At 40.6% G+C, this 13,168-nt stretch overlaps 2 protein-coding genes across 3 annotated transcripts in view; one reads left to right on the top strand and one right to left on the bottom strand.

The window, feature by feature from the left end:
* The window catches only part of atp1a3a (ATPase Na+/K+ transporting subunit alpha 3a), a 28,977-nt gene extending 26,984 nt beyond the window's left edge, over positions 1-1,993 (top strand). The window contains exons 19-21 of the mRNA XM_071911110.2: positions 167-268; positions 645-736; positions 1,747-1,993. Coding sequence (XP_071767211.1) covers positions 167-268; positions 645-736; positions 1,747-1,775 — 223 coding nt within the window. The 3' untranslated portion in view covers positions 1,776-1,993. The remainder of the gene's footprint in view (positions 1-166; positions 269-644; positions 737-1,746) is intronic.
* A 7,328-nt stretch (positions 1,994-9,321) lies between these two features.
* Positions 9,322-12,685, bottom strand: LOC139925110 (uncharacterized). 2 transcript variants are annotated; one of them, XM_078290401.1, is made up of 5 exons: positions 12,490-12,685; positions 11,608-11,745; positions 11,111-11,193; positions 10,790-10,867; positions 9,322-10,101 (listed from the first exon to the last, which is right to left on the bottom strand). In XM_078290401.1, the coding sequence occupies exons 1-5, from the start codon at positions 12,555-12,557 to the stop codon at positions 10,010-10,012; spliced, it is 459 nt and encodes a 152-aa protein (XP_078146527.1). In that variant the 5' UTR covers positions 12,558-12,685; the 3' UTR covers positions 9,322-10,009. The 2 variants fall into 2 exon arrangements, with proteins under 2 accessions (XP_078146527.1, XP_078146526.1); XM_078290400.1 differs by having other exon boundaries at positions 9,322-9,956.
* Positions 12,686-13,168: the final 483 nt, after the last annotated feature.

Below are 13,168 nucleotides of genomic sequence, written 5' to 3'. Positions count from 1 at the left end.
AAGATAGATTAACATTTAACACTGAAAATAACCATTAGTTGCAGCCCGAGTATCTTCATGTGTGTTTCCCTTCCTCTTCCTCTCTGCTTTCATCCCTCTGTCTCTCAATCATGCATCTCATTATTTTCTGTAACTCTCATTATTCTGTTTTTTTTTTCTCCCCCAGGAATAAGATTCTGATCTTTGGCCTGTTTGAGGAAACGGCCCTGGCTGCCTTCCTGTCCTACTGCCCCGGCATGGATGTGGCACTACGGATGTACCCGCTCAAGTACGTACCGCCACACGTCCTCCGCTTTCTTCTGCCAGTTAGGATGAGCCAAATTAGAAAAGCTGAATGGAAATGGAAAAAAAAACGTAACCAGAAAAAGGCTTTTATGCTCACTCGAAGCAGTACATTTGAACGATAGAAGCATATTCGTCAGATAAATGCTCTTGAAAGACTCTCCATTTTACATGTGTGTTTTTGACATTCTGGGAGCAGATTTATTCACTCCAATCCAGCTGATGGAAACACATCTAATTAACATTTTATTTTATGCGACATTTAAAAACTCCTGTACTGAGGTTTTCGTTCCTTCATGTTCTCTCTCTCTCTCTCTCTCTCTCTCTCTCTCTCTCTGTCTCTCTCTCTCTCTCTCTCTCAGGCCCAGTTGGTGGTTCTGTGCGTTCCCGTACAGTTTCCTCATCTTTGTTTACGATGAGATCCGAAAACTCATCCTGCGCCGGAACCCCGGAGGTAAGGCCACACACACACACACACACACACACACACACACACACACACACGTTTTAGATTAACAGTATTCCTATCTGTATTGAAAAACTTGGTGTCTGTGAACATATTCATCATGTTTTTTTGGTGAAAACCCCCAAATGAATCTGTTACTGTTACTGTTTGCACACCTGACAAATTCAGTCATGGGTGCTGGGAGAAAAAGCATCATGTAATATAGATAAGATAATATAATAACACAGCATCTACTTGCAAATCACAATTTAATGTAGCCACGTTTCAGTCATAGACCTTCTTCAAAGCATGCTATGTATTTGATATATTTGCTCCATTTTGTATATATAGGAGCTTTAACTTAACTTTGACTATCTCCGCTTATACTAACTGATTTGTATTCATATGACAAATACTAGCCTTTTTATTGATTTTTCTAATTTGATAAATGCTGATTTGTTGATGTAATGGATATGCTGAAAGGCTAATTGGGTGTGCTGATTGACATTAAATTGTGATTTGCAAGTAGATGATGTGCGGGAGCCTTATATATATTAATGAATCTGTTAATGAATCTGGCTGTTACTGGCATAGCAAAGTATTTCTAGTTTGCCCACTTTTATTTTTATTTGCAGAATAGAGTTTACCCATCGTTTTAAGGTAATTTTAGGTAAATGTGTAGTATACATCATGTAAGTTGTATTAAACTGATATGTTATATATGAGGATATGGGTCTTTTGAGGGTGGAAACCATAAGTTTTTCTTATAATATAATGGATATTTGTTTATATTGGTGGTGGTTTACTGAATAGAGTCATAGTTTACCCAGCTTTTTATTTGCCTCTCCATCACTGAGTGTAATATTGAGGAACGTGGGTACAGTATGTACAGGATAACATTATCTAAAACCATGAAATGATTGATTTAAATATCGATGAACCAAATCTTTTGATGACACCTCTCTTTTTCTCTCTTTTTTCCCTCCCTTCCCTCTTTTTCTCCCCTCTTCCGTCTGCAGGCTGGGTGGAAAAAGAGACATACTATTAAATTATCAAACCATTCTTTACTTCTCACCCCCGTCCTCCCCCAAACTCATCCTCCCCTCTCCTCTCTCTCTCTCTCTCTCGCTCTCTCTCTCTCTCTGTCTTTCCTCCTCCCATCCATCCTTCCTCTCCGATCAACACACTCAAAACTGTACAAGAGAACTACGTTTACTCCTCCTCCAACCCCCTCTCCCTTCTTCCCCTTCCTCCTCCTCCTCCTCCACTTCATCCTCTTCCATCTTCATCTCCTTTAAAAAAAAAATGAATAAAAAAGCAAAACGCCAAGTCGACGAGAGGACCAACGACAGAGGAGGAGAGGATGAGGGAGGAGGGGGGGGGGGTTTCGTTCATCTTCCCCCGTCCTCTCCGTCCTTCTGTCACCCCCCTTCTTTTTTTTTTCTTTTCTTTTCTTTTCTATCCAAAGACTACAGCACTAGTCTGCCAGTAATACTGTTGTGCCGATGTTTATGAACACACTGTTAGATCCAGCCGCTCTTCATATATCTGTACTATAACACCGAATAAATAAAGAATAATAAGAACAACAATAAAGTCGAAAAAGCTGAAGCACTGTTCCACTCCGTCACTGTTCCCAACACAGCAGAGTCCCAACTGGCGATCTGAGCGGGCGGGTGGCGTCGCTTTTTGTTGTTTATTTTTGTTGTTTTTATGCCACCGAGATCCCGCTCCCCAATCACTGCCATTTCTCGCCATTCGTTCCCTACTTCCTTCCTTCCTTCCTTCCTTCCTTCCTTCCTTCCTTCCTCCCTTCCTCCCCTCCTCCTCTTTCTCTCTTTTTGCTCACTGCCAGTCTCGACGCGACGAAGAATCAACCCCACTTTCCCGATCTCGCCATGAAACACTCGCTCACTCGCTCACTGACTGAAAAAAAAATAATAATAATAATGGTCACCTCCTCCTCCTCCTCCTCTTCCTCCGACCCCCTCGCCTCCTCCCTCCCTTCCTTCCTTCCTCTCTCCCTCCTTCCTTCCTTCCTTCCTCCCCTCTGTTCTTTTCTGCTCGTGTTGTTGTTGTTTTCTAATAGACGACTGGGTGTTTTTTAAAAAACAAAATTGTTCGTAAAATGTTTTATGTAATTTTTTGGGTTTTTTTTCGTTCTTTTCTGTTTTTTTTATGTTCGGAGTGGGTCTGAGAGCTGCTTGTTTTCATTCGGACATGACAAAGCACACCGTCTCTCCCTCCCTCTCTCTCTCTCTCTCTCTTTCTCTCTTCTCTCTCTCTTCTCTCTCTCTCTCTCACTCCTCCTTTACTCCTCCCCCTTCCCCTCCCTCCTGCCTGTCTATCCGTCCCTGTTTGTCTGTCTGTTTGTGAACACCGTGCAAAACCTCCGTCCTTGTAAACTCCCCCCCCCCGTCCCACTTGCTACTTCCTTTCCTCCCTCCCTCCCCCTGCCCCCCCCCCCCCCCCCACTTCCCCCCCCCCTTCCCTGTTGAAAAAAAATACAATCTTTCTGTGTCCTCGGAAAAAGAGATTTCTCTCCGATTTCATTATTTAAATCAGTGGAAAAATGGAATAAGGCACTGTACCTTAACTTGCGAAACAGCAGCAAAAAAAAATGAAAAAAATGAAATAAAATAGAAGGATCTCTCTTTTTTCAGCTTGGTCTCGAGTTTGTTTTTGTGTGGAGTTTTGTCAGAAAATGGAAATAAATGCTGTGACCAACTCTTATTTACGGCCTTAGTGTCAAGTCATGTGTTTTCTACTTTCTGTGAGGTTCTTTGCACTCAGAGCTGACATGTTAAGTATCCATAATAATACACATAACATGTACGGAAGAGGATTAGGGCCACATGTGAAAAATGTATTTGAGTTCTGAGTTTAAAGACAGAATTCTGAGAAAAAGGTCAGAATTCTGAGAATAAAATTCTAGAATTCTGACTTTATTCTCAGAATCTCAGAATTCTGACTTTAAACTCAGAATTCTGACCTCTTCCGTACATAATGTGGTACGTATGGTTTAGTACACACTGACAATTATATTCCTTTATCACAGTCAAGTCTCAAAGGACTTTGCATGCCACCATATGTCATACACAAGTCAGTGGAAGGAGGCGAACGGAGCGAGAGGGTCGCAACTTCAACTGAGGCAAAGAAGCCTCAATTTTTCTAACAATTTTCAACTTGAGTGAGAACTTCACCTGCTGCAGTGAAGTAAAATAAAAGCCACTCAGTTTCAAGCAGGACTCTATCCGGGTTCCTCTATCCACATTTCTTTCCAAAATGGACAAGCTCATTGTAGGTTTCCCCGAGTTTTGCATAAGTTCTGCTGAGAATAGTTAAGTATTGCTTTCTGTTGTGTGAAGTGTGTCATCACGCTCATTGTCACGATGTTCCTGTTTGAACAGACTTGAATGATTGGTCAATGCCAGGCTGAGCTCCACACAGCATGAATCACCCTGGCAATGTTAGTGCCATGTCTCTCTGAGCTAATCACAATTTGATCAAAACTGGGAAACTGAACATAATGTGCTGCTCAATAATGAGAATCAGAATGCACGTTATCTTTTGTATTTATTCAAGAGAGAGCAGGGAAGAGAGATTTCAACATATCTCAGTAAGAACATGTATTCTGTCATTTCCACCAGTTGATACTTCATTATACTACTACATGGAGAACAGTATCTCTTCAGAGAGAGGGCTGCTGCTCGGTCTTCTCTTCTTCAACAGAGAAAGAAAGAGTACTTTTCCATTTCCCTGTTATGACAGTGCTTCCTGTTGCACACACATCACACTTCAGAGTTGGCACATACAGGGAATGCTCTGATGTGTCAAGTGGAGTTAGAGGAAGATATTTCTTGAAAATTACAACTGAGACTTGAACTCCAGACCTGAGGACCCAGGACTGATGTGAGCTGGAGGTTTGGTGACTACAGCACTGATAAGACACAGAGGATGCAACCATCATAGAGCATTATAGAGAGAATGTTGCTTCACCCTCATCCTGCAGGTCTAATGGATGATAAATCCTCTGCAAAGGCTACTACACACCATAAAGGACCATGCAACCACCAGCAAAGAGAGAAAGTGTCACCAGCACAACCATTATTTGGAGATTCTTTTCTATTCTAAAAACCTATTTGGTTTCTAAAATGGTGGCAGATGATGTGAGATTTGTAAACTTCAACAAGATGGTTCAATTCTTTATATGAGTTAAGATTCTGATATTCATAAACCATCATACAGCTAAAAACAAATGAAAAATAGCTTAGTGCTAGTGACATACTTAAATAGCCTGTTGTATCTTGGCAATGACATAAAATCAAACCACCAATCATATTTCACTACTACTACCACTACAATTTAACAACTAACATTACTGCTAACATACACTTAGCAAGGCCTATAACGTTACATCCTCAACAAACAATATGCAACAACCATGATTTAACAATCTAATGTTGTAAAATGACACAATTTACCTTATCAGGAAACCAGGGAACTTGAAATGAAGCTTGTGAAATGCCCTGAAATGCCAATATGAATCTTAGGTTAAAGTGAAATGGAAAAAGCAATATTCCACTATACTGCACTGTAAAATAGCTGCAGCAGGAGCAATAACTACGGTCTCTCTCAACATGGTAAGATGTACATTATACTGCTAATATCAGTCTGTCTAGTAGTTCTAACACTTGATGATATGAAGGTCAAGTTCAAGCCTTAATCGCCCCCAGTGGGAACTTTGGCTCATACCCGGGTGTGTGACACTATACATGATCACAGTAAACAAGCTACAGAAACAAGACGCATTACAGTGGAGCGTGGAGAGAGCAGGAGAGTGACTGAAGGAAGAGGCAGCATGGGATGGAGAGTCTGTCTGTCACGGCTCAGCAGATCTGTGGCAGACGGGATACATGAGAAGTTCAGACGAGATCAAATCCTCCAGGTTCAAAATCAGTGCATTTGTCACATGTCTCCCCCCCCCCCCCCCCCTCCCCAACACACACACACACACACACACACACACTCGTCCACCAGCCTTCCTTTCATTCTTCACATGCAGTCTAATAAAGCATTGAATTTGACTAAGAAAAAAGATGGCAGCCAAATAACCACACTGGATTTCTATTCAAAATGTGTATTTATTCCCCAAATTTATAAAAGAAAAATATACGTTATGTGCAGATGTTACATTCAAATGCATTTCAGCTATTAATGGGTTCACATCCTGAAATGTGGAACAGCTCACTGCCTGATTTTATCTCGTTTTTATTATGCTTGTTTTTATCTTTTTCTGTCTCTTGTATTCAGTGAAGCACTTTGTGACGAAGCTGTTTGTTTAAAGCTCTATAACTAAACTTGACATGAACGACACACAACATAAATAGTGAGTTATACAGTGCCATCTATGTTTCTACTAGGCTGCTGTAACTTACAAAAGGTATTTTGTGGTTTTAATTTAAAAAAAAACTCTTGTAACACAATGAAGAAAGACGATCACCACTTGCCGATCCTGTAATAATCAGAGCTAAACAATCTTTCAGGGCTTAAATATTAAGAAACGAATAATCAGTCAATTTGTCACTAAGATTTATTGCAATAATGGCCGATAAGATAAGACCATTTTACACACCCTGTGAATAGGTTGAGGTTGAATGGTTGTATGCTGGTACTTGTGAACGGATGTCTGTGTGTGTGTGTGTGTCTTTAATTGTGTGCACGTGAGTGACTGAGTGCAACGGTGTCCATGTTTCATGAATACTATTACAAGGCTCAGGGAGCAAATGAGTGCTCTTGCCCACTTAACACACACACACACACACACTCACACACACTCCTAACCTGGGGATATAGGTCACCCCGTTTTCGTGAGTTCATATTTCCTCCCTTCCTTTTCTTTCTCTCTGTAGCCTGGTGCGACCTATGATTTCTTTCTTTGTCCATCCATTACAATTAACCAGAGAGACATCACTTTCTATGATGAATCAGCATTAAGTAGCCTTGAAGTATTGTAGTAATAGTGTTTAATGTTGATATGTAAACATTATTTTCTCTGGATAGTAGGCTAGCTGTCCCTCACAAGTACAATAACAATTATCATAAAATTAAAATAATAACATTTTATTTACAGCATACAAACAATAAAACAAAGCAAAACTAAAGCCAATAAGATAAAAATAATAAAAATGCCAGACATGACTAAAAAGGGGTTGAAGCCCTCAAATAGAGAAAACAGGTAAACACAATGGGAATACAATGAGTATCAAAATAAAAGCCTGTCAGTAAAAAATGTGTTTTCAAAAAGTGGTTTAAAAAGCAACAAGGGCTTCGTCAGCCTAAACTGTCAGAGCAGGGCGATCACAACAATATATCATGTTTTTCTGTGTGCACGTATGTTCACACTCACACACACACATGAAGGCATGCAGGTGTCTACATGCGAGCACGCACGCACACACACAGACAGCCAGGAATGCACTAATAAAGCAAGAGAGAAGAGAAGAAGCCTTATAGCGGTGCAGCTACCTGCCTCAACTCATTATGACGCTCTCTCACACACACACACACACACACACACTTCTCTCTCTTATCCACTTGCACAAGCACACTCAAACACCCTTCCTCTGACTCACTCTCACCACACACACACACACACACACACACACACACACACCTTCTCTCAATCTTCTACCCACTTACACCAGCAGCCCCCTCCTACCCCTTTCTTCCAAATCTCTCTCTCACACACACACACACACACACACACACCTCCTTCTCTTATCCACTTGCATTAGCACACTGGAACACTCTGACTCACACACACCACACACACACACACACACACACCCCTCCCTCTCTTATCCACTTTCACTAGCACACTAAAACACCTTTCCTCACGCAGACACACACCTTCTCTCAATCTCCTACCCTCCCTAAAACCCCTTTCCTTTCCTCTGAATCACACACACACACACATGCACACCACACACACACACACACACACAGGCTCTCTCTTTGTCACCCCCCTCCCCCCTCCCCCCCTCCCCCCCTCAGTAATCTGGCTGGCCCGTGGCCTCCTCTCTCTCGCTCCACTGTTCTGTGTGATAGAATATCGATCGGTTTGCCTCGGCGCGGCGTGGAGCAGGGGGGTGTGTGGGGGGGGTCGGGGTGTGTGTGTATGTGTGTGTGTGTGTGTGTGTGTGTGGGGGGGGGGGGGGGTAGTGGTCAGACATGCTCCAAGGTTGTTTCCACGGCAACAGCGGGATGGGTCAGAGGGTTGCCATGGCGCCTAGGTCGCAGGGGTCAGGGGGAGGGGTGTGCAGGGGTCTTTCTCCTGCTCTGTGTGTGTGTGTGTGTGTGTGTGTGTGTGTGTGTGTGTGTGTGTGTGTGTGCGTGTGTGTGATGTGTCTGGGTGTTGGTTAATAGGAAGGGGGGATGGGGGGGTAGGAGAGAGAGAGAGAGAGGTGTCCAGTCCAGCTATATTGGGTGTGTTAATAATGAATGGTGTTGTATGCGGTCTCTCTCTCTTTCTCTCTTTCTCTCTCTTCTTCTCTCCCTCCATCTGTGTCTCTCTGTCTCTCTCTCTGTGTCACAACAATATACGAAACATGAGGATATCAGTTCAATTAAAGTCAAATTTATTTCTAAAACACTTTTAGCAAACAAGGTTCGTCACAGAGCAACAAGGGACATACATCTAGATAAAAACACGACAGAACAAATGCAGAAAATCTCATATTTTTAAGCATAACTGTGTATTCAGAAAGAGACGGCACACACACACACACACACACACACAGCACCTTAAAAAACGAACGATTACAAAGCTGGTGAAGACAAATCAAAATGTTGAACATAGTAGTGTGATACACAATAGGAGTGATGTGAGCAATGGGTGTCATTTTTCTTTTCTTTTTTTTCATTTGATATTAATGTATTCCCATGGAGCTCACGCACACACACACACACACACACACACACAGAATATCTAGGTGGCTATATTAAGATGTATTATGACACCTCGTGATAAAATATAATACTCAAATTTTATTGTGCAAAGATATTTTTTTCCTTTAGTCACATGCAGTCGCTATTAGAAACATTCAAAAAATCCCTTCTATCTTCTCTCCTCAGCTCCTGTTTCTTTATCTTCTTCTCTATCGTATTTGTTACAGTAAATATTTCGTTATATTTAGTTAAATGTGTTGCCAGCATGCTGTGGCTCTGACCTTTGCACTCCTTACTGTTTGTCGCTTGTAATGTTAATAATCTCAGAATTTAAGATTTTTCTATTGTTGCACTCATTTCCAGTCTGAATACAAACATCACCTAAATACCCAAAATGCAAAAATGTCGACTATTAGTCATTGGCAATTACCGTAATTGAGTAGCTATTTGTGTACTTGTATTTTATTTTTTATAAGTCAGTAAGATTACTTTTCGTTAAGTATGTTTTGACTTAAGTATTTGACTTTAAATCACAGCTGTTACAGGGTATACATTTTAGAGGTTCTCCATAAAAGCATGAAACTGATGATTTGTAAAACACTTTTAGCATTGCATGGTAAAGATCATATGGAACAATGTTTTGGTTTTTTTTAAGTGTCTCAGTAACGTTTACTCTTACTGACTTTTACAGTTTTGTGACTGACAGTTTTTTGACTTCAGCAGGATATTTTGAACTCTTGCCATCTGCAGTTAATTCGCTGGAAATTATGTAAATGTGTTTGTGAAAATATGCTACAGAAGAAACACTCCAAATGAATCACTGGGACTGAATGAATCATCTGGGGGCTTTTTGTGAATAACTAGACATACATTCAAGAGTAGGACCCATCGTAATGGAAAATATACTGTACTGGAAACCCACTGTCAAATATACAGTATATAAGGCACACACAAAGTGGAAATGACACAAATGTAAACAAACTTTGGCAGTGTCAAAATACATTTAAATCTCATATTTAATTGTCATGTCATGGCAATCGATCGATGCATTTGCCAGACAACGAGAGAATGACAACACAAATTTTAAAAAATCCTGTGTTTTGGTTTTTTGTGGCTGGGCTTCCCCTCTTTAGTAGTTTTAGTTTAGCAGTGTTTCATTAAACCTGCTGGATGAGAGCTGAGATTGTTTGCAGCTTGTCATCTCTCCTTCTTCTTCTTCTTCTGTGGAGAAGCAGGCACACCAGCGTTCCGACGACAGCCGCGGCGACGACGGGCCACACTGAGAAGAAGAGCAGACCTCCGGGTGAGATGTGGACACGGCAGCAGCGGCGTTCACAGCCAGCGAGCGGGCAGAGCAGCGAGGGGTCCGCCGACATCGCTCACCGACACATTTAGAAGCATCATCAACTGATTATTTGTTTGGACTTATGAATGAAAGGGAAAGGGTGGGAAACAGCAACAAACATTCAGCATTTCACACATTCCACCAAAACACACATTAGAAACAAATAGATCTCAAGAGGCGGAGGGTTACGGTTATAGGTTCACACCTTAAGGTAATATATCTGGCCCAGTGATATCCGTGGGAAATTCTTTGATAAAATCCCTGATAAATTCAAGCAGTCTTTGCTAGATAATTTGATAACTATAGGTCGATCTGAAGTCCTCAATTGCATACTGAAGTTTCATATATTTAACTATAAAAACGGACGTTTTGGTCTTTCAACCTTCATCAGACCAGGGTGATGAGACTGAAACATGTTTTTATAGCTAAATAAACTGATTTCTATTTTTCTACTAAAAGAGTGTTGTGCCTTTTTCTCTCAGTGTGTTATTTTGGATTTAAGGTTGCACCTCTGCTTTTTGTTGCTTGAGCGTGGATTTCTTTAGTATGTATGTGTGTATACTATGTACATAAACGTATATATACACCAATCTTCCAGGTGGAGTTCCCCACCCCGTGTGTGACGTAAATTCAAAACGCCCGCTGTGGAAACATAATCTCAGTTCTGTTAATGTTTAATGTGCCAGAGAGGACGTGGCTAGTGTTTACGCAGAGAGTAAATAGAAATCCAGTCATAAACAAGGCCTTTGTTTGATAAAGGGACTCACCAAGAAGGCCTAGTAGCCTGATTCCCTTTAGCCCAAACAGATCCATTTGGTTGATTAGGAAATCCAAGATGGAGCGTTCTGCAGACCAAAAAATAAAACAGTTATCAAAATCATTTGCGTTATCTGTTTCCCCAGCTGATCTGGTAAGACTTTTAGACATTTAGTGAGTGCTTATGACAATTCATCAGTGAATGATATACTAGACTGAAACATCATGATTTCACCAAATAAACTGAGATCTGTGTTTGGTACTTCTTTCTTTCCTTCCTCTCTCATTAGGCTACAAATGATGAAATATAAGGAGTTGGAGGGATTACTCACCACTTGGAAACCTACGATATGAGGCAAGTTGTACAGATAGGCGTTTTGCGTGTGCTGCGGCGCTGTGGATGAAAGCGATTGAGCTGACAGAGAGGGAGGGAAGGGAAGAAGGAGAGCAGGGTTATTCTCCATTCATGGGCAACAGGAGAGACGCATCACTCATTCACATAAGCAGGGATTTAATGGAAGATAAACCCAATTTAACTCTGTTTATCCACCTTTTTATTTGTAGAATAGAGCTGACCCAGCTTTATATGAATCTTTATGGTGCAAATTCATAGTAAAGGCTACACTGTAATAAGTATCAAAGTGATAGAGGCTGTTTGAGGATATTAATCTTTTGAGGGGAAAAAAGGATAAATTAATACTTTATAATTGAAATGAAAATATAATTGATTTTGGTTTATACTGGTGGTTTTTGGTGGACCAGGTTTTATTCCTCACTACACCACTGATCATGAGGCTGGTGTAACTCAATAATAACTGAACCCATGTACCTATACGTAACCAGACTGTAGAGGATTAAGGCGACAAACAGGAAAGGACCTCCGTCTGAAGGAGTTTCGCTGCAGCTGGAACATTCCACCGCACGATGGCGCTCCAAGCCCTCCGACCGCAGCTTTCTGAGCAGGGCGCTGCAGGAAGAGAAGAGGTGAACCAAATCATTTCTTTCTTTTTTTTTTTTTTTTTTTTTTTTTTTTACAACCAACCACGGTGAAACGGGACAAAAGGTCCTGCAAAAGTGTTAAAATAGTATGAGAACTCAAGGCCTTTAAAGGTCTTGAATACAGTCAAATAAAATAGCCTATTTTAAGGTTTGCATTCAGTTTCAGAGTTCTTCAGATGCTTTTCAAATCTATATTCTTATAGGTATACAGCTGTTTTCATTCCCATGTTAAGGACACTCAAATTTCACAGCGAAAATATATGAACTATATAGTATCCTATAGGAATATTATAGCAGTATTGGAGTGATACCACAGGTGATAAAAACACCTAAAGTACGACAACGTCATAAACTCACTATTCAGTAGCATAGAAACACTATAAGTCACTATAGGAATATTATAGGAATAGTGTAGGTCACACTGACTCACTATTAAGTGCCATTGTCACTCTGTAAACCTCTATATGCATATCATAGGAATATTATGGTGATACCATAAAACACCGTACAGCAAGTGTTTCCAAACATCCTATTGAGCACCATAGGCTGCACAAACTATAATCCCTTTATGAATATTATATGTAATAAAAATACCATTTAGTAGGATAAAGTCACTATAAATTCACATAGACACACTATACGGCCCTTAATTATTAATATTTCGGTGATTTTCGGTGATTGTTTTTCTCGGTGATTCAGCTTGCCGGCCTACCTCAGACTGTAGCGTTGGCTGACTTTAACAGCTCCATCTTCATTTATTGAGATCTCCACTGTCCCCATGGTCGTCCAGATTATAATCTACATATAAATCTGCATCGGATTTGTTGTTGTGTTTTGACTTTTGCTTTCTGCTTGAAGCTAAACACTTTTCCGCACACTTGCTGTTCTAGTTTTCATGGCTGCATTTCCTTGTTGTAGCCTAATAACGGGAAGTTACTGCGCACGTCGCGCTGTGGGAGGAGAATGCACGAGACAAGAGAGTAAAGGCACCGGTTATACAACATCAGCAACAACAAAAAATTACACTTTCACAATAGCATTCATATATATTTCCACCTAAAAGGCTACATAGGCCTACAATTTATATAACCATGATATACTGTATGATGCATAGCCTATAAATGTAAATAAACCGGTGGGTGAACTCTGACCTCCAGTCGGTGATCATGATCATAAGGCAAACAAACACAAATATTAACAAAATTACAGATATTACAGTGTAGCCATGGATGCTAGCTAACTACATACAGATTGAATGGATAGCTATAGACCGCTGTGGTTCCTACTGAACTGTTTTTTGGTGGAAACTTGTAAATTAGGCCAGTTTAGCTTGCAACTAAACTATTTTAGTTTGTAAGTAGCGGGATAATGGGGCTTAATTTGCTAAATCA

This window comes from Centroberyx gerrardi, chromosome 19 (genome assembly GCF_048128805.1).
Source record: "Centroberyx gerrardi isolate f3 chromosome 19, fCenGer3.hap1.cur.20231027, whole genome shotgun sequence".
NCBI classification, from domain to species: Eukaryota; Metazoa; Chordata; class Actinopteri; order Beryciformes; family Berycidae; genus Centroberyx; species Centroberyx gerrardi.
Note: the sequence above shows the minus strand (reverse complement) of the source record. Positions and strands in the feature narration are given on the sequence as shown.